This window comes from Protopterus annectens, chromosome 4.part0 (genome assembly GCF_019279795.1).
Source record: "Protopterus annectens isolate FY-2018-M chromosome 4.part0, PAN1.0, whole genome shotgun sequence".
NCBI classification, from domain to species: domain Eukaryota; kingdom Metazoa; phylum Chordata; order Ceratodontiformes; family Protopteridae; genus Protopterus; species Protopterus annectens.
This window is the reverse complement of record NC_056733.1, coordinates 1482177048-1482204413: the sequence shown is the minus strand read 5'-3', so window position 1 is coordinate 1482204413 and position 27366 is coordinate 1482177048. Positions and strand designations below refer to the sequence as shown.

At 43.6% G+C, this 27366-nt stretch overlaps 1 protein-coding gene across 2 annotated transcripts in view; it reads left to right on the top strand.

Annotated features, from left to right (window-relative positions):
* GRK6 (G protein-coupled receptor kinase 6) overlaps nucleotides 1-27366 on the top strand; it is a 1979509-nt gene that overhangs the window by 1345023 nt on the left and 607120 nt on the right. For both annotated transcript variants that reach the window (XM_044069323.1, XM_044069324.1), the window contains exon 8: nucleotides 17115-17255. In XM_044069323.1, the coding sequence (XP_043925258.1) occupies nucleotides 17115-17255 (141 nt within the window). The remainder of the gene's footprint in view (nucleotides 1-17114; nucleotides 17256-27366) is intronic.

Sequence of the window (27366 nt, the reverse complement as noted above, 5' to 3'; positions counted from 1 at the left end):
GGATGTGGATATCAAGGGTGATTAGCTTATGGTTGAATCGGACCAACGAGGAGTTGACTTCAGGTGTGGAACACCAATCAGTCTTGTTGGTAATAACTAGGTCTAGGATATTGTTGCCCCTGGTGGGGGTGTGGATAAGTTGATCCAGGGCATTGGAGTTAATGAATTCCAGAAAGCTTTGTGTGAAGGAGTTGGTACACAAGTAGTTTTCACAGTTAATGGTGTGGTAGTTGAAATCACCTATTATTAGGGTGTTTGGTTGAACCTTAATATTTTCCAGTACATCAAGAAAAGAGGAGTGGGAATCTTGGGGCATGATGGGGGATCTGTAGCAAGCTACAATTTGGATTGCAGTTTTGCCCAGAGTTAGTTGCACTTGGATAACCTCGTTTGCATTATGCTGAGCAACTAGCCTGGAGGTGTGGATATCCTTAATGGATATGGACACACCTCCGCCTTTGGTTTTCCGGTCCAGGTTACATGGCCGAAAAGTGTGGTACGAGTTATAGCCTGGTAATGCAGGGGTGCTCCCTGGAGCCTTGAACCAGGTCTCAGTCTCTGCACAGATATCGATGGTCTCCATTTTAAGTAGTGCCTTGAGTGAGTGCATTTTGAGATTTAGACTTCTAGCATTGAGTAGCATTACCCTCAGTTTTTGCTTGCCTGTTCCTGTTACGGTGGTGAATTTGTCATTTGAACCTTGCCTAAAAAAGGCACCATAGGGACCGCAAAATTCTTAGCCAGTATCCAGAATCCCAGGGGTGACAGATGCAGACCATCTCTGGCAAAGCATCGTGGTCTGTCTGCCATGTCATCCCAAGCAGATACTGGATCCCCTTAGAATGACAACAGAAGCTTATTCAATTGTTGAAGTCAATCATTTTGTACTTGTACTGCAGTATCATTCTGAGCGATGGCAGAATGCTACTCAGGACTAGGGTCATATCTGCCTGGGCTACAAGTTCGGAGAGCTCTTCCATGCCTCTCTTCATGTAGTCCAGGAAGGTACGTCTCAGGTCGTTAACACCAACATGGACAATGACAGAGTCATATTTGTACTTGTTGTGGAGTGACCTGAGTGTGTGGATTATGTGGCGGATCCTGGCACCTGACAAGCAGCTGACAGTAACCTTCTCCTTGTTTAGCCTGGTGAGTGGGACATCAGTGTGCCTGACTACAGAGTCACCTATGACTAGTATGTTGGATACGTTGTTTTGCCTTATTGGCTGTGGTTGAGTGGCACACTGAGTCTGTGGGCTATGTGTCATTTGGGTTCTGTTGGGAGGTGGAAGTTGCTTGCGTTTCTACTTTGGAGGTCTCTGTTGCTTGGGCAGATTATTATTGAGAGCCTCCACGAATGTTTTTGTATTTCTTTGTGTGGATTTTGGTGGTGTAAATTTAGTGAGACTATGTGATAAGTGTAGTGTGGTGCAAGTGTTTACCTTCTCCCCTTAGTGTCAAGTTCAGTCTTGGAGAGAGCTTTACCTCGAGTTTGGCTAGATAAGTGCATCTCTCACAGGTTGTAGTGTTGGGTGGTAGGAGGAGAGGGTTGTCTGTGTACATGAAGCAATTTCTACATTGCCCCAAGATGCCCAGATTCATCATCTAGACAGGAGAGAACACCGGGAGCTGACCCTTGGACATGCCTGAATAAAAAACTATTTTCCTCTAGATAAGTGAGGAAAGTGAGTACAAGAGCTGTTTTTCTCTAACCAAGTGAGGAAAATAAGTACAGAAACTGTTTTCCTCTAGGTAATGGGGAAGGTTTAGTGCTATAGTAATTAGTAGCTTATTTAGTGCTTACAACAAGTTCTGAACAAGTGCTAAGCATGAATAAACAAATTCAAGTGCTAAAACTAAGAATCTTTATCTGCACTAGACTAGTTGCAGGAAAGAAACAAGTGCAAATGCGGGCTTTCAAATCAGAAAGTTGAGAGAGATGGAAAAGATTGCCCAGATGGCCGGTAACTACAATTTCTGGTCCAGAACCACTCCTTATGTAGTAGACAGGTTACCTAGTGCTTACCACTCCCAATGACAAGCTAGAAGGCTTCCCTCCAACACAGAAAGGCTTGGGTGGGGGAGCTCATAAGCTTACATGCAGTCCTGAATACAGCAAATCTGTATCTGGACTACACTAGTTACAGGAAAGGTAAGAAACAGGCTTACCGTTTTTTTTTTTTAGAGAAAAGTAGCTAAAACAGCAGTAAAAACAATTCAAATGCAGTGCAAGCTAGCACACTTGAGTATGTAGCAATATTAGACCAAAAACAGTTTAAAAAATGCAATTAAATTAAAAATTACTAAAAACAAGTGCAGGAGGAGTGTATTAGGTAGAATGTGGTAAAGAGATGGGACTAGGGGGAGTGTCCCAGATCAAATCTACAGTATGGCGGGCAACTGCAAAAGCCACCAAATTTAAACAAACCAGAGACAGGGACGGTGGGTGGGACAAAAAACTTTCAGCAGACATCTGAAAACCTGTGCAGTGAATCAAAAATAACTTTGAATAAAATTAGTCCAGCAACAGTTTACAGTACACAATTCTGAAGAACCAAAAAAATATACTTAGCTCTGTATATTTCCAGATAGTTTGAAAAGAGCTCTGTTAGACACAGGTTCCAGCAATGATATGTAGGCTGTTAACTAACAGGGTCTATTTTTATTCAAGTAATCTTTCAGATAGTGAGATGACACAAGCTGTAAAAAAAAGTTATACCAACTTAAGACACAGCAGAAAATAGGGGGAGGTGGGACAAAAAGCTTTCAGCAGAGATCTGAAAAACTATGCAGTGAATCAAAAATAGTGCACTACTCTGAATAAAATTAGTCCAGCAACAATTTACAGTACACAATTCTGAATAACCAAAACAATATACTTAGCTCTGTATATTTCCAAATAGTTTGAAAAGAGCTCTGTTAGCCACAGGTTCCAGCAATGATATGCAGGCTCTTAACTAACAGGGTCTATTTTTATTCAAGTAATCCTTCAGATAGTCAGATGACACATGCTGTAAAAAACAGATGTGATAGTGTTCAATCTCGCCGTTTGTTCTTACACATGGGTTCGGAGCCGATCCTCGGCTCCGTGCCGGCCTCTTGCAAGCTCTGCATCGAGAAGAAGATCGAGACAATCTAATACCCACAATCCCCCTCTGCCTTTACCTCAGATCTAGTTTGCCGCTGCTGCATACGCATCGTTGGGAGCTAGCTCGAGAGTTTCTAAGCTAAGATATAACTTTTTTTGTTGTATTTTATTAAGGATTCTAGTCTAGTTGATATTATCAGTGTTAACAAGTGTGATTGTGTTGTGGTTCCGTTAATTCTTTGGTACCGTTAACCTTATTTATCGGTATTTTTGTATCGGGGCCTACACCCTTCATATCTTACCATATTGAGACAAATTTTTACCGGATTTGACAATTACTCGATTGTGACTAACTTTTTCGGATTTGACTGTGTTTTTCTGGAGTTGTCTTTTATTCTACAATGTCTGAGAAGGCAAAGTCTGGTTTCAAGCGTTGTCAGTGTGGCCAGAAAATGTCGGTCACTGACAACCATAGTTCCCAAGTCTACTGCCTTGGCCCTCTCCACTTACAAGAGGATTGCTCCATCTGTCACTCTTTTAGTGGGAGGGTCATGACAGATAGGCGCAGGAAACTGATGGACAGAGGTCTATTGAAACCGGCTTTCCAAGAGGCTTTGGATGCTTCTGACCAGGCATCGAAGTCCTCTAAGGAATCGAAGCCGCCGGAGCCTAAGTCATCGCCTCCGAGCCCTTCTTCAAAGGTTAGATCACCGGTTTCACAGACTTCGGGCCGAGTGTTCAACTGGTATCGGTTCCTGAGCCTCGAGTCTTGGAACCGTGATGGAGCTCCCTCCTTCGCCATATTGAGGTCGGCTCCGTCTTCGGTTCCTTCGACCCGTTCTTCCTCCAAACTTTCGGATGTCGATGTGGATCGCGTGGTGCAGAAGTTGTTGGAGCATTCGGCCCTCTCTAAACTTATTTCGGTTTCCACCCAGTTGGTGTCGAAACTTGAAGGCCTTCCTGTACCTCCATCCATTCCTCCTCCGAGACCGATTCAGTCTTTGGAGCCGGAAGAGGCTGATCTACTGATTGTGGAGCCCTCGGGTCCAGAACCGTCTTTTCTCGGTCTGTTCCCTCACCTCGACTCCGCCGGACCCGTACCGGAGTCCCGGAGCCGACGGTCTGTTCTTGGTTCCGGGGCGGAGAGGCGAACCGACGAGTCGGTTCCGACTCTCCTCGGGCCTCGCACGGATCGATTCGGCTCCGTCCTCGGGGTCGATGCCTTCGGTGCCCGTGTCGGGGATTCTTCCCATTTCTTCGGAACCGGGAGACTCTTCGGTGCGGGACCCGGGAGCGTTCGACCTGATGAGGAAGGTGTTGTCTACCCAGACAACCACATCAGTGGAAGCAGTTTCTCCTCCCCATAAAGGGCCTTTGTCTTCATCTGCACCCATGGCCACATCCAAGCGTCGGGCACCAGTGCCTCAGCCACCCCTGGAGGGTGCCCCCTCTTCCTCCGAGGCTTCTTCGGATGCTCCCCACGAAGAAGTCCCTAGGAAGAGATTGTGTAAGAGGAGACACTTGGATTCTTCACAGGAATCCTTGACATCTGATACTGACTTAGATGAGTCAGAGGGGTCCCCTAAGTCACCTTCAGAAGATGTCTCTTTTTCAGACATTTTGGAGATCCTGAAACAGAGAGGTGACTGGCAGTCCCTTCCCCCTTCTGAGGATGAGTCAGTTCTGCTGAAGGCATTTGGTGCTCGCCCTTCCTCCTCCTGGGTCACTCCGCCCTTCGACGAACTAATGGAACTTATTGCTCAAGGGCGTGGGAGACTCCTCACACAGTGGAACCTGTTCCAAGAAACCGAACAAGTACATCACAGCACCTCAGGATAAGTCCTACCTTACAAAAGGAGTTCCAGTAGACGCTATGGTGGTGGCTGCAGCCACGAAAAGGAGATGTCAGAGTCTTCTTCCTGTCCATCCGCCTAATAAAGATTCTAGGACGATGGATAGATATGGGAAGTGCATTTTTAGTTCAGCGGCTTTTTCCATGCGGTCCCTGAACTATTTGACCCATTTTACACGCCTGCAGAGGGATCTAGTCAAAGAGTTGGGAGATACCCTCCAGGGTGCTACAGATGCAGCTGTCTCAGAGAAAGTGACAGCGCAACTTAATACCCTAACATCGATTGTTAACTCGTCCATGAGGCTGATTTCACGCAGCGAAGGTTCGAGTAGGGCAGCAGCTTCAGCGATTGCTCTTCGTAGACAATCCTGGATGCGCCTATGCTCCTTTGGAAGCCTTCAAGTCTTCCTTTACAAACGCCCCATTTGACGGTGCCACTCTTTTTGGCCCCAAGGTAAAGGAGACCCTTACCCGGTGTGAACAAGAGGGAAAGACTCTGTCTGCTGTCGGAGTCCGTTTTCCACCCCAACCAGACCGTACCCCAAAGGGCAACGCGGTGGGAAAATGTGGTTTCAAAACCCCAAGGGTCTTTCTCAGGCACACAGGGTGATGCCCCTCTAGAGGCAGAGGAGGGGCAGAGGTGGAAGACGCCGCCCTGGCGGCAGAGGGGGTCCGCAACATCAAGGTGACAGGGAAACACTACCTGGTAAACCTTTCCAGCACTCCTGAGAGGAGGCCCGACTGTCCTGCTCTGGAGGCAGTCGGGGTCGCTAGCTTTATACCCTCAGGCCTGGCAAGATATAACTACAGACAAGTGGGTAAAAAGCGTAGTTACCAGAGGTTACTCCATACCCTTCCTATCCTATCCCATTCCAAAGAAAAGACTCCCAGATGTACCGCCCATCTGCGAGAGCCAGCAGCTTTAGAAATTTCAAAGCTGCTAGAAAAGAGTCATCCAGCCAGTCCCAGCGGACCAGCAAGGATTCGGGACTTACTCAAGGTTCTTTTTAGTTCCAAAGAAAACAGGGGACTGGAGGCCCATTCTAGACCTAAGCTACCTCAATACTTTCGTCAAGAAAGAAAAGTTCCGAATGGTCACGCTTCAATCGATCCTTCCATTCTTACAGAAGGACGAGTGGATGTGCTCAATAGATCTAGAGGATGCATACTACCACATCAAAATGGCCAGGGCATCCAGAGATCATTTGCTTCCGGCTGGGAGCCAGTCACTTTCAATTTTGAGCCCTGCCCTTTGGTCTGACCTCAGCCCCCAGGGTCTTCACCAAATGTATGGCAGTGGTAGCGTCTCACTTGAGACGTCAGGGATTCCAGGTGTTTCCGTATCTGGACGACTGGCTCCTTTCGCCACCACCAAGGCCAACTACTGCAGGCCAGAGACTATGTTCTTCAACTGTGTGTTCACCTAGGGATCTCTGTAAATTTCGGAAAATCCTTACTTCAGCCATCACAAAATATCTTGTTCATAGGAGCAGAGTTAGACACACGTCAATTAATTCTGAGGCTTCCCCCAGAAAGGATATTATCACTGCAGACTCACATACGTCTTCTACTCTTGTCAAGGAAATCTCCTGCAAAACTAGTACTGAAGGTGTTGGGCCTCATGTCAGCCTCCCTTATTGCAATTCCCCTGGGAAGGCTGCACATGAGAGTCCTACAATGGCTACTGTTTGCTCAATGGTCATTTCAACAACTACCTCTAACACACGAGATTCTTATAACAAAGACTTGCAAAACAGATCTAAACTGGTGGCTTCAAACGTGCAACCTTTCCCAGGGAGGCCGCTTGTGCTACCCACGCCCACAGTTACGGTGACCACGGACGCTTCCCTGATAGGGTGGGGGGGCATCTTTCAGGGACAGACAGTCCAAGGCGAATGGACCAATTTGCAGTACAATCTGCACATCAATGTTCTAGAGTTGAGGGCAGTGTTTCTAGCGTTGCAACACTTTGCTCCCCTTCTTCCTCTAGGGACTATTGCAGTTCAGACGGACAACATGTCGGTAGTCTGGTACATAAACAAACAAGGGGAACCAAGTCCTATCAACTATGCAGAGAGGCCATGAGAATTTGGCAGTGGGCGGAGTCCATGGGTCGCTTTCTAATAGCAACGCACATCCCGGGGTCATCCAACGTCATAGCCGACAGGCTGAGCAGAGCAATTCTGTTACCGCACGAGTGGTCTCTAAAACAGTCAGTGGCGAAAAGGATTTTTCGCGTGGGGCCAGCCTTCCTGCGACCTGTTTGCGTCTCCAATGAATGCCAAATGCAGGAGCTACTTTGCCCTATTACCCTCCAGGGAAGTCCCCAGGGACGCACTGGTTTACGATTGGCCCCGGGACTCCTGCACGCATTTCCCCATTTCCTCTGATATCGAAGTTTGTCCAGAAAGCCAGGAACCTACACAGGACGATAATCCTCATTGCTCCATTCTGGCCTCGTCAAATTTGGTTTCCTTCCTGAAAATACACTGCATTCGGGGACCCTGGATTCTGGACCCAGAGCCAGATCTATTGACTCACTCGTCAGGGGTTCCCCATCCCGCTCCTGTCACTCCATCTAGCAGCTTGGCTGCTCCAATTCCCAACTTAGCCAGGTCTGATCTTTTGTCACCAGCAGTCCAGGATATATTAGTGGCTTCGCATAAAGCTTCCACTACTAAAACATATACTAGCAATGGAAACGGTTTGTATTCTGGGCTAATACACACCATGTGGATCCCTTTATAGCTCCTTTGAATAAGATATTAGAGTTCTTAACAGACTTATTTCATCAGGGTGCTTCTCCTGCTACTCTAAGAGTTCAGTTGGCTGCCATTTCAATTTCCATGTGGAAGAATGTGGAGCTCCTATTATGGCTCACAGACTTTGTAAAGCCTTTTAAAAGGAGTTTTTCATATTAGACCACCGGTCAGATCTCCCACGTCACCTTGGAGTCTAAACTTGTTGCTATCTAAATTAATGTTGCCCCTTTGAACCTGCCTCTTCTTGCCCATTAAAATTTTTGTCCTGGAAAACTCTCTTTCTGGTAGCCATTACTTCTGCTAGACGAGTGTCTGAACTTCAGGCTCTCTCCATCAAGCACCCTTATTTGATCTTTCACTCTGACAGAGTTTCTCTTGAACCAATTCATCCTTCCTCCCTAAAGTATGTACTATTAACAATATTAATCAGTCCATTGAATTACCCACTTTCTTCAAAACCACTCCAACAAAATGGAGTATATGTTACACAAATTGGATGTTCACAGACAGCTAAGGTTTTATTTGGATAGAACAAAAGATCACAGGAAAACAGATCAACTCTTTGTGGCTTTTGCTGATAGCAGGAAAGGACTTGCAGTTACCAAAAGAACTCTTTCTAAATGGTTAACGGATTGTATAATCTATGTCTACGATTCTGCAAATCAACCCCTTTTACACAAACCCAAAGGACATTCCACAAGGTCAATATCTACATCTTTGGCTCATGCAGCTCGCCTACCTCTGGATGCTATTTGTGCGGCTGCTACCTGGTCTAAGCCACATACATTTATTTCTCATTATAAAGTAGACAAGGTTTCTAGGGACAGGGCAACCTTTGGTTCCACTGTGCTCAAGAACGTCCTCCCGTGAGTTCCTCAGGATCAAGGAGCTAGGGACGCCACCCATGTGTAAGAACAAACGGCGAGATTGAACATTATCACATATAGAAGTTATGTCCTTACCATAACGTTCCATGTGGAGTGTTCATCTCGCCTTTGTTCTTACAGTCCCACCCTCCCACCCTTAGGAAGAACGTTCTTTGATGCCTGGCCAGAAGCATTTTTTGCTACTGTTATTATTCTGTATACATAGTTGGTTTACACATATATTTTTATATGTGTCTGTTTATATATGTATAGGTGTATAGCATGAATGTGCTATTATGTAGATTGGTTTGCTTGCAAACTAGATCTGAGGTAAAGGCAGAGGGGGATTGTGGGTATTAGATTGTCTCGAGCTTCTTCTCGATGCAGAGCTTGCAAGAGGCCGGCACGGAGCCGAGGATCGGCTCCGAACCCATGTGTAAGAACAAAGGCAAGATGAACACTCCACATGGAACGTTATGGTAAGGACATAACTTCTATTTATAAAAACTTAAGATACAGCAGAAAATAGGGGGAGGTGGGACAAAACACTTCAGCAGAGATCTGAAAAAAACTATACAGTGAATCAAAAATAACAGTGCACAACTCTGAATAAAATTAGTCCAGCAACAATTTACAGTACACAATTCTGAAGAACCAAAAAAATATATACTTAGCTCTGTATATTTCCAGATAGTTTGAAAAGAGCTCTGTTAGACACAGGTTCCAGCAGTGATGGTTAGCATTGCCACCTCACAGCAAAGAGGTTCTCCAGTTCGATCCTCTGCTGGGGCGGGTACCTTCTGTGCGGAGTCTGCATGTCCTCCCTGTGGTCTCTTGGATTTCCTCCGGGTGTTCCGGTTTCCTCCCACATCCCAAAGACATGCTGTAGGTGGACTGGATACTCTAAATTGGCACTAGGCATGAGTGCATGTGTGTGTACCTTCTGTGGAAGGTTGGGTGCCGGGCTGGCAACTCAACACCGTAAAACTCCACTGCCAATCATGAGCGGACAGGTGATCCACTGTGGCGACCCCTAACCAGGAAAAAAGTCAAAAGAAGAAGAAGATTATTTCAAAACTCTGATTCTGCTAATTCCAATTTATCGACCCCTATTCAGCGAATGTCCTTTTATTGAATGTTCAGATCAGTGGACTTTTTTCCCAGGGCACTGAGTTAGTTGGCCAACATGTGGAAGTTTGCCCTTTTCCCCACTGTAGTGTGATCTCAGAGTTGGTATATATAAGTGGGGGGGTGGGGGTGGTGCCCCCCACTTTGGTGGGTTTGTTATGCTGCAGTGTGTATCACATGGTATATTGGCTTACTAAATTAGTTACCTGGGAAAACGTTCACTGAGTTGTGAGTTCGATAAAAGGGTAGTGCGTTGAATAGGGGTTGATGAATAATTATTTATGGAATTGAAGTTTTGATGAAATAATATAGACCCATAACATCTAGACCTATGAGCATCGTTCCTGTAATGGCAGCCAGCTCTCCCCCAAGTGGCAGCACTATTAACCCCGTCTGTGAGCCAGCCTGCCAGGGTCACCTTCCAAGCTCAAACATCAACTACAGGAGACACACCATCTAGTCCTGCAGTGGAAGTTGGGGCTGTTGTTGGTACTGGTGGCAGTGATGGTGACACCTTTGTTACATACACAAGCAGCTAAATGACATGGTGGGGGAGTTGGTTGACTGATGGCAAGATGCCAGTATTGACTACCTAGAGAAACTCCTCTAGTGGCTTAGTGAGTCACATCCCAACCCCACACAGGCTCCTCTATCTGCTCAAAGGCCTAGTGGTAAAGGAGTCAATGGTGGCATTTAAGCTCACAGATACTCTGGGATGTCAGTTATGCAACCCCATCCTATCCCCTATTGTAGTATTATTCTTCCTTTTGTGTTTATACCCACCTTTGTTTGTTGTCCAGTCTACTCAAACACTTCTACTGTTTATCTGATGATTTCTTCTTTGTAGTTGTGTCTGCATCTCCCCTGTCAGTCTTCTTTGTCTTCTGTGTGCGTTTGTTTGAACCCACTGTATATCTTTTCCCCACTCACCCATTCTTTCCTTCTCATTACCAGCCTGTACTGACCCTGGATATTACTCTACATAAAGGCCGACCATCAATAGACCCATAGAACTACAGACCCGTAAGGCTGACTAGTCTTAAATGCAAGGGCATGGAAAGAATTATTGTGGTACCGATAGACATAACAAATCTTCAAACACTGGACCCATCGCAGTTCAGTTTCATCAGGGACAATTCATGCCTACCAAACTTGGTAGACAGAGGTCACTAGAGCCATGGACAAGGGCAAAATGGTACATACTGCCTACCTTGACCTGGCAAAAGGATTTGACACAGTACCTCAGAACTTTGCCATTTTAGACAAACTCACAGATTTAGTCATAAATCACTATGCCACGCAATGGATATAGCCAAATGGCTCACAGAGGGTGGGAGAAACCACTTACACCAAGAGGTCTGTTATTAGTGGCATCCCACAGGACACGGTACCTGCGCCTTTCTTGTTTGGAGTATACTTCTCTGAAGTCAAGGCAAATGTACAGCACTTTGGCTGATCAAATTTGCTGATGACTGCAAGATGGATGCAATCTTCGGATCAACTTTGTTCTTATAGTTTTTGGGTCTTACAGTAGGAGAGAGAGCATCTTCACCACTCCAAAAAAAAAAAAAAAAAAAGAAAGAAAACCTAACAATACTCCCATTTTCACCCTTTTATCTGCTCAAAAGATAGATTCAAATGGTGCTCTAGCCTTTTGCAATGGGTCAGCTACTTTCCCCAGATTACCACTTCTGTGTAAGTATGAATGCACTGATGGCCACAGATGTTTGTTCATGCACAATGCACATTTAACATGCATGCATGCACCATGTTTTAGTCACCACTGAGATTATATTCCTTCTCCGTATAACTTGTTGTGGCCATTGGTGGATTTCAAACTGAGCTATGATTTGCATAAAGCCTTTTGCCTTAGTCATTTATGCTGTTAGAGCTTCGTTATGCACAGTAGGCAAAGAGTAAGCCAGCTCAAAGTGGTCACAAGTACTATGTTTCTTAATCCCAGGGAAGGGAGTTTCCAGATTCAGTTTTATTGGTCTTAGAAAGGAGTCATCCTTGTTGTAGATTGCACTGAGTATGTGTTGTGTGCCATAAAAATCTCATGTGCAGATTTAGTGAAGAATAGTTATACCAGCCTCACCAGTCAGACAAAATCTATTTCCAATGATAGCTACTTATTTTTAGTAGTTATCAGAAGTAAACCTGGAAACTTGTACATTACAACAACGTCTTCACACACATGTTGTCAAACAAAATAGGTGTAACCCTTCCACTGGTAGTGACCTTCTTTGAATTCTTAAGTTAAAGTACTGCTCTCACGTGCAATCCTTCCATCTGCTTTGAACTCTTAACTCCCGCTTCCCCCATATCACCTTAGAATCGTTAGCTAATCTGTATGACACTGTCTTGACTTCAGACTCCATCAGCTTACCCTGAAGTGCATCTTCTCTCTGTCTGTGCCCCAGTACTTAGCAAATCCCACTGCAAGGTTTCTGTACTAGTCTTGCCTCTCTGCATGAGTAGGGCCTTTGAACTCCATAAGTTATAACCCTGTTTCAGTGCTTCTTCTGTCAAAGGTCAGAGGAAATAGGTCTTGAACATATCAGAGTTTGACATACTGAACTGTGGTACAGCTCTCTCTTTTCCCAGAAATACATTACCATTTTTATGGATGTTACCAAAATGTGAAGTGAAATCACCAGCTGTCTTTTCCACTGGACGTTCAGCATGACAAGCCACAAGTTCCATGGTTTCCCGATGTGCTTTTTGTTTTCCATAAAGCACATAGCAAAGATTTAATGTCATTAAAATATTTTTTCATGCTGATAATACATGCATTTGTTAGCCTTGCTGATGGAAAGGCAGGTAGAAAACATGTTTCAGAACATGATTACAGAAACTCCTCTTGACCATCTTAGAAACTATGACTGTGCTGCCCCTTGCAGCAATCTATGCTGTTTAGAATTATGATGTCATTATTAAAGATGGTAAATGAGCTCAACCATCCAGGGTCAGCAGCTTCAGTGAGCTTTGGTGCTGTACTACATGCTGTACTACATTGTAATCAGGTCTGTGTTTGGCTATCAACAAAATATTAAATTGGAACAGCTGTGCATTGAACATTACTCAATGAACAGCACTTTTAACAGGCATGTCTTCAAAAATAAAGTAATTGACTGGCCATAATTGGCCAACATAAAGGAAATACAATCTACTACTAGCTTACTGGTAACTTATCTTTAACAGAACCTGCCCTTTGCTCAATTTAGTGCAACCTTGGATTTGGTATTTATAATTAGCAGGGGGGAGCCCCCCACCCCACAACAGAAGGATTTGGTGAACACGGGACAGTACATATACTTTTTTTCCCCTTTGCCAGTGGCTTTAAATATAAAGCAAATAACAAAGGGGAAAGAGGACAAGGTTAATCTCCCAGGGCCATGCTTACACTTATCAATGGTATCAGAACTTGTCAGAGATTTGGGATGCATGGCTAGGCTTAAAAATGCCCTTGTGGTGGTTAGCCTAGTAAACACCTATGACCCTATGAACATCCCTGTCTGGGTTCCTCTGTTCAAGCATAACGTATTGGAGAGGAACCCTCCCATTTTAATTCTTGCCTCTGTTCCTTTATATATTCTCCTAATTAACCATATTATTGTATCAAAGAATGCAAATGCCTCCATTACCCTACTCATAAAATCCCAGCTTATTTTGCCAAATACTTTGCATCAAAACCCAACAACAACATTGACATTTTCTTAATTCCACTTCCCTGTGGAACATCATTGTTCTGTTAATGTCATCAGTTGCTTGATTGCCTTCCACAAAACCTCACAGCTCCATATCTGTCAATTTTGGTAACAACTTTGCCATTCTTTTAGCTAGCAGAGACTGGCACACTTTATAATCATGGTTTAAAAGTGAAATGGCCTATATGAGGCCAGACTGATGGGTCTTTACCCTCTTTGGATAGAACAGCCAGCATAGCTCTCTTCCAAGATGCTAGCGCTTCCCTTCCTTTTAAAATAATAGTAGACAAAATCTTTCTGATTTTAATAATTTGCTTCCCTCCTAAATTCCAAATCTTGCTCAGGAATGCTATCTGTTCCTGGAGACTTCCCTGCAAATTGATTATACATCACTGTTTTTGTCTCATCTCATCCCTTGTTAACTATTAGTTGTTGAGCCTCATCTTTCTATAATTTTAGTATAATCAAGTCTACCATAAGTATTTCCATTTGTGCTCTTTCTTTGGTTTCCACATTCCTCTACTTTATACAAATTTTCAGGATCTTTCCAAAATATCTCTAATGCCTGTATGGCCTCTCTGGTTGTTTTGCTTGTCATAAGCTTCCTACATTTGGCGACAGTCCTTTCTACTTTTTTATTTCCTAAGTCACTGTGCTAAAACTGTTTGTGTGTGGACAGCAATCTTTCTTAACTCATGCATGTTATCTTTTCTGTTTTACTCTGCTGTTGCTCCTCCTCTTGTTCTGTGAGAATCCTCTTATTCTGCATGACTTTAATGTTTGTTAGCCCCTCATAATAATTCCTTTTACTTCTTAACCCTATCTTTCTCTCGTATTTTTACCCTATTTTAAACTCCATTTTCATTTTATCCCACTCACTAGCTATTCCTTCTGAGGACGTCTGTCTTTAATAATAATGTTTGAATAATTTCTACTCACATTCTTTAAAATCCTGTCTTTTTAACAGGTAGATGGGAGAGCACAGTTCTCATTTTTACTTCATTTCCATACATTTTTGTTTTAGTTTTTATTTGTGCATAATCTGAAATGGTTATTGGATGTGTGACAAAGCTTTCAATTAAATGCACGTGTTCTTTGAAATGTAATTTCTATACAATGTGGTCCAGTTATTGTACCTTTGGGAATAATATGTTAATGTCTTCAGGTCCTGACAAACTTCTTGTTTTGAATCCTGAGAGGTGATTGTCACCCCATTGTCTAGCAAAATGTTAAAAATGTGTTAAGCCATCATGTTATTTCTTTCTCTGTACCACTTCATATTTTATTTTACTTTATTGATGGGTAAAAAGGACAATCCATTTGGACCAGTACACTTTAATCATTAGTACTACAGTTCACAGATTTTTGTTTATGGTCATTTCTGCCTACTTTATGAATATTGTCCCAGTGAGCCTTAGAATTGTGTATCCACTTCTCTGATTAAAGTCATGCTTTTCTTCCTTTTGAATGGGAATTTGAAAAACAAATGTTTAGAAATGTTGTGATGGTGTCTGTGGTGCCCAGGGACAGACCATTGTCCAATACATTATTTTTTCCATCTGACTAAGAATGGGTGATGATCACCAAAGAATTTTGGACTACCTGACCTGTTTTGGTTATTTTTTTTTTATTAGGCCTTTTGCAGTGTTTCCTATCACTGCTGATACCTAACATGTTGACATGAATAGATGTAGCTGTTGTAAAAGCTTCTATTTCCCCGTGGGGACAGCTGTTTGAACCTTGACACACACACACACACACACACACACACACACACACACACACACACACACACACACACACACACACACACACACACACACACACCCACACCCACACCCACACTGTACCCTGTATGCTCTGCAAGCCCTTTGACATTCATAGGTTCATAGGTTGGTACTAGGCTATCGGCCCTTGGGCCTATACAAGTCTAGCCATAACAATTCCCTGGCTATTTCTTGCCACAATATTTACTTCCCTGGACCCCTGTCTAGCAGGGCAACTGATGTTATCCTTGGGGTAAATTTCCTATCTCCCATCCAGTCGTCAAGGTTCTTTTTGAAGAGGGCCAAGGAGGTGCTCTGCTTGACATGTATGGACAGTCTATTCCAGAGTATGGGTAGTCTCTGGGTCAGGAACCTATTCCTCCAGCATGTTTTGTTCATTGTGATGACAAGGTTTAGGTCCCTGGAGCATCTGGCTCTGATGGATTGGGATTTCTTTAAGTGTAGCATGTCCACCAGCTCTGGGTTTGACATGGCCTTGTATGCTAAGCAGAGATTGCCTCTGAGTAGACAATATGCGACAGTATAGCTGGAGTTGTTTTAGTCGGTCAGCATAGGGCATCTGCTTTAGGCCTGTGATTCTTTTAGGGAGATGTTTCTGTGGCCTTTCTAGTTGTTGCAGATGTCTTGTGAGGTACATACCAAACTGGGCATTGTGCTTTATAATGGGTCTAATGAAGGATGAGTACAGTGGGACAGTGACCTCCTTTTTTCTGGATGAAAAGCCCTTAGTGATGAGGTCTGCCACATAGAAGGATTTCCTGACTGTTTTGGTGATGTGATTATCGAAAGTGAGACCACTGTCCACCTGTGTTCCTAAATCTCTTATCACACTTTCGGTGTTTAGTGTACTGCCACCTATGTGGTAATTCATGGGTACATGTTTTTCCCCAAAGGGGATAACTATACACTTCTTGGCAATGTGCTTGAGCCCATGGCTCTGGCACCAAGCATCTGTTTCTGTAAGGCCCTTTTGTAGAATATCCACATCATTTGGGGATTCAATAATGGCTCCCAGTTTGCAGTCATCTGCTAGCTTTGTTAGCCAGAGTCCTTCAGTGTTGGCCTGTACTTCAGAGGAATAGATGCCAAACAACAGCGGTCCCAGGACTGAACCCTGAGGTACTCCACTTGTCTGGAACTCGATTTGGAGTTGGCTATTTTTTGTGTGTGGGTTCTGTCAGTAAGCCAGTTGGCAACCCATCAAGTGATGTAGGGATTTATGCTCAGGTTAGTAAGTTTATCTATGATTCCAGAGTGGGGGATGGTGTTGAAGGCCTTGGCGAGGTCCAGATAGGCTGTGTGGACTGCCTTACCCTCGTTCACAGCTCTAGAGTCTGATTCGAAGAAGTCGATCCTGTTCAGGAGACACGATTGTCCCTTCACGAGCCCAGGCAGGGCAGTACATCATAATCCTCCTGAGAGAGGAGAGCTGTTCAATGAATGCTCATGTACTGTCTCTTCAGTGCATGCCCCTTTGACACCTGGGATTCTAATCAAACCTGCATTGGTTGCATACCAGAAGGACCTTTGGGCTGGTAAAACATTTTTGGTGTTTTTATTCTGAAATATCAAAAAAAAATGTATTCTTCTTGATCTACTACTTACAGTAGAAAATTTGAAGTCAGTCATTGCCATAAAATAGTAAGCATGTCTACACGAGGTTAATGTTGATTGTATCTTGTACCATCCAGTGGTGCCGTCTTCCAGTTTAATAAGGCAAAGCAAGCTGATAAGTGTGACAGTTACCTTTTGCTTATCTTTCCCAACCTACCAGTAGTGATGACTTTGTAGTTTCAGTTTTCAGATCACACAGTACAGTTTCTGAAATTCTATCTCTGTACTGCTTTGAGAAGTGATGATATGAAAGTACAGATGAAATTAAATGGATTTTAAATTTGTTTCTTTTTCTTTGGCTCCCCAGGTCTGTGCCTGCCAGGTTCGAGCCACCGGGAAGATGTATGCTTGCAAAAAGTTGGAGAAGAAAAGAATAAAGAAGCGAAAAGGAGAAGGCATGGCCCTAAATGAGAAAGAGATTCTAGAAAAAGTGAACAGTAGGTTTGTAGTAAGTACATTGGAGTTGATTTTCTTTACTAGAATAAGCTAAACTGTAATTTATTAACAGCATGCTTGCATCTAGGCCGCGGTGGTTGTTGCACTGTTTCACAAGTGTACTTTTCAGATTCATGACATGTGATTAGATGATACATTAAGATTGTTTTTAGTTAACTAAAACATGAAACGATGATTTGGCCATGGAAATCTCTTAATTCCATGTTCGGGGTGTTTGTCGGGGGTGCAGCAGGAATGCTGACCTATGTCCCTACCTTCTTAGTTATGTACAATTCTTTTTTTTTTTTTTTTTGCATAAAGATTTCTGATGGCTAAGTTTAGTTTTGAGAACATAGTGTTAATAAACTGCTAAACTGCCTAATCCCCACTAATTGTTAGAACAAAAAAGGCAACATGATTTAGTTTGTAAAAAAAAAAACAAAAAAAAAAACATTTAGTTTGTATACCAGAAACTCATGTAATGCAGTCAGCTTCCGGGGATGGTTAACAGCTGGGACATGCAGCCTGAAAAGGTTTAGAAGCAGCAATGGCTAAACACAAAGTTATACTCTAGAACCCAGAGCATCAGAGTCATGGCTGATATTTTGTGGCATGTAGACTTCATTCCCATGGTTTTATACTCTGTAGGTCAAATTGTTTCCACTGAATGTACAAATATTAATTTGACACAACAGATGCAACTTTTTTGGATTTGTATTGCCCTGGCAGTTGTCTGTGGCTTTATTTTTTTTTCTGGCTTTTATCTTCAGGTAGTGTTTGCAGTCTACTGCTGCTATATCTACAGCAGCAGTGGTAAGGTGGAGTGTTTTTTTCTGTACCATGAGTTTGGTTTCTGTCCCACTGGTGGAAAGTATCATATACCTAATTCTGTTAGTTTCTCCTTTATTTTATGAGGTGTACTTCCACCAAGTGCCTGCTGAGGTGACAGACCTACTCAGTACTCCATCACTGGTGCCTTTGTTGCTCCATTCCCAGACATGTGATTTGGCCACCTGTCAGAAATCATTTGTAGATCAGCTATTGGACACTCAGGGAACCAACTTCTTTTTTCAGATCAACCTCCCTGAGCAGAAGTTATGTCAGAAACTGTAGTCTTTTTCACTCCATGTCCCCTCTACTCTTAGAAAATAGTGTCAGTCTGTTCTGTTTATTACAAGGATAGAGTAAGAGAAAAGGTAAGATAAAGCTAAAAAAGCATCTTCTAATATATATGCATATTCAGAAATGGTCAAGAAAATGTATAAGCAAAACAGTAAGGGACAAAATAATAAAGAAAAACAAGTAGGATGTTTGTGTTCCTCTTCTCATGGATCAGGCTATGGCAGTAGATATAGACATCTTCCTGAAAAAACGTGAGTCAATCTTGTGTTTTTGCCACTGAGAAAGGGTGAGGAAAGACCAGATGGGAATTAAGTGTAGCTTAGGCAAAGCTATCCAAGCTATCCAGTGTTGATTTGTTGCCTCTTCCTGTCCACACCAACAGATGTATCTGAAGTCTTCCTAGTCTAATATCAGTGGTATAATATGGGAACCACTCTAGTTACCCTGTCAGCATCTGTTTGGATTACTAGCCTGTCACTGTTTATTTGGATGTTCCATATATACTGCAAGGTTGATGGTAGAATCTGGGGAAAACTCTATTTGGGTTTGTGTTGTTAGTGACTGGAGCAGTCCTCCTATCACCTCCATTGTCAGCTGTTGAATGAGTTGGAATTAGTGAGTGAACATTCATTCCATCTCATTTGGCATCTGGCCATGCAGAAGAGGCTGCACCAGTACAAGCAACTGCCTTCTCTTTAGCTATATTCTGTTGTGTGCAAAGGTACCTGCCGAACTTCACAAACATATTTATATGAAGTAATGGGAATGTGGCTGGTAGTAGAAAGTAAAGCTTCTAACAAGGAAGTTAATCTCATTTGTCATGGTGTCTGTCAAGAGCATTATGTTGGTATGTACTTTCTAGAGCGGTGCGGTGTTAGTAAAGTGTGCATAGGTCATCTCCTATGTAACTTTTCCTCTTGTTAGCTGCATTTCATGATGTTTAAAAGGTACTTTTTGTACTGCTTGTTGTAATACAGGTAATAAGGTGAACAGTAGCACCACCAGCTTTACAAGTGGACTCAGCTGATATCAGCACTGGTAACAAATACATTTTTTTCTTTTTAATTTTTGCTTCTCATATCTTCTTTATGGGCCAATAGTGAGGGTGATAGGACCTGGTGCTCCTTCTTACAGAACTGGAGTGCCAAATCAGAGAGGGACAGTTGTATTATTATTTTTAATTTATTTACTTCTTTCTGAACTTTGTGTTGATGAGAGCCAGATTGGGTAGTGGTATTATTCCCCAAATGAGCCAGCTACAGCTCTGCGGGCAGCACATCCTCAGCCCTGAGCAGTTAGCGTAGTCAGTTATTTATGACAGTACTTAACAGTTTTTGCAATGAATGTGCTGCTAGTCGATTAATAGTGGTGCTAGTTCCAAGTTCAGTGTCTGTAAACTGCTGGTACTGGCCAAGCCACTGTAGGTATAACTTGAACCACCCATATACTTGCGTAATCCCCACTTCTGGGGATGATTCCTCTAGATGGAAGTAGGGCTGAGAATGCCTGCTTCTTGGTTTTCCAGTTCTGGCTAAGAAGAGAGCCAAAAAAATCCTAGTGCTCTAACTCCATTCCCAACATAAATCTCCTTTGGCAAGTGTTTCAATGACTTTAAAAGCATGCTGGCTTTTATTTGCCTATATAGACCACTGCACAAGGATTGACTGTCATGTTGTGCTTCAAGAGAAGGAAGCTTTTGGAAATTCTGACTGAGCTTCTTAATGTGGCTGACACTGGTAATCTTTGCTGTGCAGAACCAGCAGTTTCTGATAACATTTTTTTGCACATTTTTCCATTAGGTTATTTGTTGGTAATGGACCTTCAAAAAATCGACATTAATTGACTATGTATCTTCTTCCAACTTCAAAATTATAGAAACAGAAACATCAGTCTTATCAGATTAAGACCAAATAATGGCCCTAGAAGGTGATATTCAGGACCTCCAACAGTAGTTGCAAAGTACCAAAGCCATGATAGAGCTCATAGAAAGCAAAATTACTTACTTAGAATATAGAAGCTACCATAAAAATCTTGTGGATTCTGGAGTTACCAGAAAAATCAGAAGGTATTAATTGTCTGGAATTTATAACCACTAATATCTCTGTGTCGACTGGCATCCATGCACAGAAACTTAGAGTAGACTAGGTCACTCCAGAACAAGTACAGATATGACTCTGTCATTGTCCATGTTGGTGTGAATGACCTGAGCCATTCCTCCCTGGACTACATGAAAAGAGACATGGAAGAGCTCTCTGATCACGTAGCCCAGGCCGGTATGACCCTGACCTTGAGTAGCATCCTGCCATCACCAAGAATGATACCACAGTATAAAGAAAAAAATATTAATTTCAACAATTGGCTAAGCTTCTGGTGTCATTCATCGGGGATCCAGTGTCTGTCAGCCTGGGATGACATGCTCGACAAACCACGCTGCTTCATTAGAGACAGCTTGCACCTGTCACCCTAATGCTTTCGAATACTGGCCAAGGTTCTTGCCACCCCCATAGTGCCTTTTTTAGGCAAGGCTCAAAAGACAAACCCACCACCGTAAATAGCACAAGTAACAAAAAACTGAGGGTAATGCTACTCAATGCCAGAAGTCTAAACCTCAAAATGCGCACACTTGCACTCCTCAGTATGGAGAAAATCGCTATATGTGCAGTAACAGAAACCTGGTTTAAGGCTGCAGAGAGCACCCCAGCACTAACAGGCTACAACTCCTATCATACATTTCAGCCACAAAACCCAGACCGAAATACAAAAGGCAAAGGCGTATCCATATTCATCAAGGATACCCACACCTCCAGGTCAGTGGCACAGCACGATGCTTCAGAGATCATCCATGTGCAACTAACAACAGGCAAAACTGCATTTCAGATTGTAGCTTGCTACAGATCACCCACCATGTCCCAGGACACCCATTCCGCATTTCTGGAAACACTGGGAAACATAAAGGTCCTACCAAAAACCCTGATATTGGGTGATTTCAATTACCCAACATTAACTGGGAGAACTACTCAAGCACTAACTCCCTTGCCCAACATTTCCTAGAATTTATAAACTCAAACGCCTTGGATCAACTGGTCAACACCCACACCAGAGATGACAACATATTGGACCTGGTCATCACCAACATGGGCGACCGGTGTTCCACACCGGAGGTCAACCCCTTCGCTGGTTAGATCTGACCATAAACTAATCACTCTGGATATCCATATTCTGCCCCCACCCCAGTCAAAGAAACCACCGTGAAAAACTTTTCAAAAGCAAACTTCACATTACTTAAGACCGAGGTGAAAAGTTTCAAAGCCCCCATGCTAAAAGATAACGCTGCCCAAGCTGCAAAATCCTTTACTAATGCACTCTATGGGCACCTACAATAATGCATGGATCATGCTATCCCAAGCAAAACCAAGATTCACTCCTCCAAAAAAAGGAAACCAGTCTGGTGGTCCCCTACCATAAAGAAGCTATGCAAAAGAAGGAGGAAACTAGTACAGAAAAGAGTAAAATCCCAAGAAGGGAAGATATCCCTGATCAGTATCAGCAAGAAACTACGATCTCTCATAAAATCATCCAAGGCTAGCTTCGAAAGAAAAATTGCCAAGGGCTCCAAGGATAACCACAAGGCATTCTTTAGCGATGTCAAGAATCTAAGTGGCAATTCTCAGATTTGCTTGGAGTTAGTGCAGAATGGCACAAAATACACTGAACCGACCGATATCGCCAACATCCTGGCAGACAGGTTCAGTGCAAACTTCACCCCCCTCTCATCCCCAAAAGCGCCCATAGCCATACCAAAAGAATGTAGTGCCCCGGAAATCACAGACACTCAGGTTAAAATAGCCCTCTCCAAACCCAAAAACACAGCATCAATGGGACTGGACGGTGTCCCAGGCTGCGTCCTACATGAGCTCAAAGATGAACTAACCCCTCACCTAAACACACTGTTCAAACTGAGCCTGTCCACAGGCTACGTGCCCATAGAGTGGCACAGAGCAACATTTTTTTTGCTTCACAAAGGTGGAGCCACAACAGACCTCGAGAACTATCGCCCTATAAACCTGACTAGCTTGGTCTGCAAGGCTATGGAGCGCATCATCATCATCATCATGGATCTCATTAAGAGAGACATTGGGAACCTCCAAACACTGGACCCTACCCAGTTCGGCTTTGTTAAGGGCAGATCATGCCTCCTAAACCTGGTGGACTTCTTTGAGACAGTTAGCAAGGCTATAGATGAGGGAAAGGTGGTCCACACAGCCTACCTAGACCTAGCAAAGACCTTTGACACCATTCCCCATTCTGGTATTATAGACAAGCTCACCAGCCTGAACATAAACCCCTATGTCACAAGATAGGTTGCCAGCTGGCACACGGACAGAACCCACATGGTAAGAGTTGCTGGAGCTAGGTCTGACTAAACCGGTTACAAGTGGCATTCCCCAGGGCTCAGTCCTAGGACACCTCCTGTTCGGCATATACTTCTCTGTGGTACAGGCAAGCACAGGTCTATGGCTGATCAAGTTCACAGATGACTGCAAACTAGGGGCTATAACTGACTCTCCAGCTTACACAGACATCCTCCAAAAGGGTCTCACTGAGACAGATACCTGGTGTCAAAACCATGACCTCAAGCTAACTGCCAAAAGGTGCATAGTCATCCCCTTTGGAAAAAAACAAAGTACCCACAAACTACCATATAGGTGGTAGCCCCCTAAATATGGAAGACGTAATAAGGGATCTGGGGACCCAAGTAGATAGTGATCTCTCCTTTGATAATCACATTGCCTAAGTGGTTAGGAAAAACCTTTTATGTGGCCCACCTAATCACAAAAGGGTTTGCATCCAGATCAAAAGAGGTCATTGTGCCCCTCTACTCATCACTCATCAGACCCATCATAGAGTACAACGCCCCATTTGGGATGTACCTTACACGACACCTGCAACAGCTGGAAAGACCACAGAAATACCTCACCAAGAAGATCACTGGCCTCAAACAGATGCCCTATGCAGCACGACCGAAGAAACTCCAGCTGTACTCTGTTGCATACCGACTACTCAGAGGTGATCTATGCCTGACATACAAAGCCATGTCCAACCCAAAATTGATGGACATGCTCCACATAAAGAAAACCACATCCCCTCGAGCCACACACTCTAGGGATCTAAACCTTACCACAACAATAAATAGGACGTGCTGGAGGGATAGATTCTTGTCCCAGAGACTTCCCATACTCTGGAACAAGATTTCAGTCTACATTATGCAGAGCTCCTCGGTAACACCCTTCAAGAGAAACCTTGTCAAGTGGCTGGGAAACAGAAGGTTTACCCCCGGGATCACCTCACTGACTCTGCTGGACAGAGGCACAAGGAACTAATCTAAGAGGGCGGCGAAAGCCAACACATTCCGGCTAGGCTTATAAATGCCTTCGGGCAGATAGCCTAGTACCTACCTATGAGTAAGCTTATCAGATGTTTGTGTCTGACAGAGCTAGACAGTGCTTCCCTAGATCATTACTCATAAGGCTTTTAATCTTTACTCTGAAAGGAAAGGTTCTATGAAAATTATGGATTCCCGGATGGTATTTAATGTTTAATGGTAGTATGTTTGTTGACCACGACTGCACTCTAGTTACATGCAAACAGCTGGCTGAGTTTCTTCCAGCAATGAGACTCTGCAAGATTAATGGTTGGAAACATAAGCTACTTTACTTGGCAAAATTCAAGGTTGCCCTTCCTGGAGGCTCTGTGCCTCTTACGGTTCCAGGGGGTGGTATTGCTAGACTCAGTCATCTAGTGCAGAATCTCATGGTACTATTAAGAAACCATCTTTACTTCAGCTACAAAGGGCCTTCTACTAGATAGGCGACTGACCAATGGGTTCCTTCTGTTTAAATAATGGCTTTTGAATAAACAGAAAGCTGCTTTCCCTGTGGTGTTACTGGCCTAAGAGCTACTCCCATGTTAATTTTATGATTCATTTTATAGATGCAAGTTTTTTTCTCAGGTTCTCTACTTTTTTCAGACAGTTGCTGTAAAGACATTAATCATGCATTTAAAGTTGTTGAAACTTCACTTTCATCTATTCTTTAGTTAATGTTTAAAATGATAGTGGATGTTAATGAATATGTTATATAAGTGGTAAGGGGAATGACCATAATTATATCAATACTTTGATTTCTAGCAGTTTAGGTAGTTTTGAAGTAACTTTGTTACCCCTGTTTCAGTGAATAGCTGGTAGCTGCCACCTACCTAATTTCTGCATCATAATAAGAATAAGTCTCTGCGTATCACTAAAGGTCCTTAGGAAATGTAGGAGAAACACAGCAAACAAAATGTCCACAACAGACCACCACGGAGCTAAAATCCTTTTAATGAAACAACTTGAAAACCATAAAAACAAAAGAAAGATAAGTTGCAACTTCAGCAGAGAAAATGGATAAGCTCTTTCAGCTTAACAGCCTTCTTCAGATCTTCAGTTTGTTCTGCTTCAGCAAATTGTTTAAGTACGACATTCAACCAATCAGAAGCTTCAGAACGGGACAACTCCTCCTTTCTGACAAATCAGTGCTTTTTAATTGGGGCACCACCACTTTAGCACAGGTTTTATTGGAAGTACTGCATTCAAACCAGGCTTTTGATCAGCCCGCAAAGCCACTATCCATTTAACTTCATTGATCTCTGTTTTATTGTGTATATCACCTTCCCTTATATTTACTTGAAGAGTCTCAAGAACCATAAAGTTAAACGCATGGCCAACATGCTACATAACATGATTTGCTAGAGCACTGATTTTCACGTAGATGTTAATCGTGCATACAGCTGCAGTCATAACAGATGGGTTTCCTTGCCGTCAGGCGGGTCCTCGGTCAGCCGAATTCCAAAGTCTAGGTCCGGCGTCGGATGTCGTCGCTTCTTCCCTGACGTCAATGCGACAGGGGTATAAAAGAACCAGCCAACGCCATTTTCTTCAGTCTTTCTTGCCGGCGGTGCCCGAAGCAGAAGCAGTTCGCAAGTGCCGGTTGGCCAGCTCCTGAGATTACGAATATTTTTCAACCGAAGTCTTCTTGAAAGCTAAGTACCCCATTGGGGAAACTTTTCTTACCTCAGACCGATGTCAGACAAAGTTAATAATTGCATTTCATGTGGGAAGCAAATACCGCATAAGGATTTCCATTCCCTCTGCGTTCCTTGCTTAGGCCCAGACCACGACGTCTCAGCCTGTCGTTTTTGTGCTACATTCAGCAGACGCACTATTAAGCGACGGGCGGAATTTGCCCAACACTATTTTGGCAAAAAGTTTAATTACATTATGTTGTCGGATAATCCGACTCCAGTTTTGAGTAAAAGACGCAAAGATAAGGACTGACCTACGAGGTCCGCGACTTCTACCGACACCATGCTAAAGCCGACTACTGGTGCTCCGGTTCTCAGCGAGGCGCCTACGCAGCCCCTGACTCCCGATGACACTTCATTAGCGGTGTCTTCTGTGCCCGAGGTCGCAGGCTCTTCGGCCCACACCCCGACTATAGATACCAAAGCCACTCTTGGCGGGGAAACTCAGAGTTTAGACAGGCCTACCACCTCTCAAGGTGCCTTCAGGCCTTCTTCTTCTTTTTCCATTAAGGCTTTCACTAAATCTAAAGCAGCCATGCATTCAAAAAGACAAGCTCCACAGGGCCCCTCTCAAGGCCCCATGCCTAAAAAGCAGATGCTCAAAATGGCTGAGGTTTTGATTACTCTTATCAGGGATTCCCAACCCCCCTCGGACAAAAGGCCCAGAGTGAAGGAAGAATACCCTTCCTCGGACCAGGCCTCTATTACTTCAGAACATTCTGAAGACCAGGAACATTCATACTCCCCTTTTGAAGATTCTGATGCAGAGGAGTCCATTCCCTCTGTCTCCCCCCCTGAGGACTACTCTTTTGGGGAAACCTTGTATACCTTGAGGGAACACTTCCACTGGGAAGGCCAAGATTACTCAGACTCCAAGAAAAGGCTCAGGGATTTCCTCTTGCTCCCTCAGCACAGGCCTCTGGCTATCCCTCCTCTCTTAGACATATTGGATGATATGTATTCAGAGGCCAGCCTCAACCCAGACTCTTTACCTCCAGCTCCAGTCAAGCCTGACAGGTATTACCGGGTTCCTGAGTCACACCAATTCCTATACAAAAGCCATGCGGCTGACCCAGAAAACATTTCACAGGGTCCCAAGGGAATTAAGGCCTCCACTGCCAAAAATCCATTACCTTCAGAGAGAGATTCCAGAGCTTTAGAAAGGTGGGGGAAAAAGGTATACACCTCGGCCACCTTAACCATGAGGGCATTAAACTGTCAGTTCCATATGTTAAACTATCAACAGTTTTTGTTATTTCACTTGAAAGGTAAAATGTCACAACCTGAACAACCAGACTTGAAGGAGTTGCAGGATTTGTTACATAGTGCAGAGCAAGTGGGTAAACATACCTTGCAATGTGGTTTTGATGCTTTAGAGGCCTCATGTAGAGCTGCTGTTACAGGATCAGTCATACATAGACATGCCTGGCTCAAAGAGCAAACCTTACCAGATCATGTCAAGGCTAAACTACTAGATGCACCTCTTCAAAAAGATGTATTGTTTGGTGTTAAAGCTGAGGAGGTATTAAAGAAAATGGAGGAAAAGGCAAAATCAATGCAACAGTGAAAGATTTTTTACAGGTACAACCTCCACGTTTCAGTAGAAACTGGCCTTCAAAAAATTGGTCCTTTCCAGCCACGGACAGACCTCAAAGAGGTAGATACAGGCGCCCGAGGGGTAGAGGGCAATCTCAAGGATCATTTAGAAGCAGACAATGGCAAGCACCTACGCCAAGAGGTGGTGAGGATAGTTCACAGCCATTCAGAAAGAAGAACCACTGACTTTCCCCTTTGCATGCCAAGCAAGGCTCAATTGGTAGCACCTTTAGGTGGAAAACTGGCGTTATTTTCGAAAAATTGGCATATTGTCACAAAAGACAAAT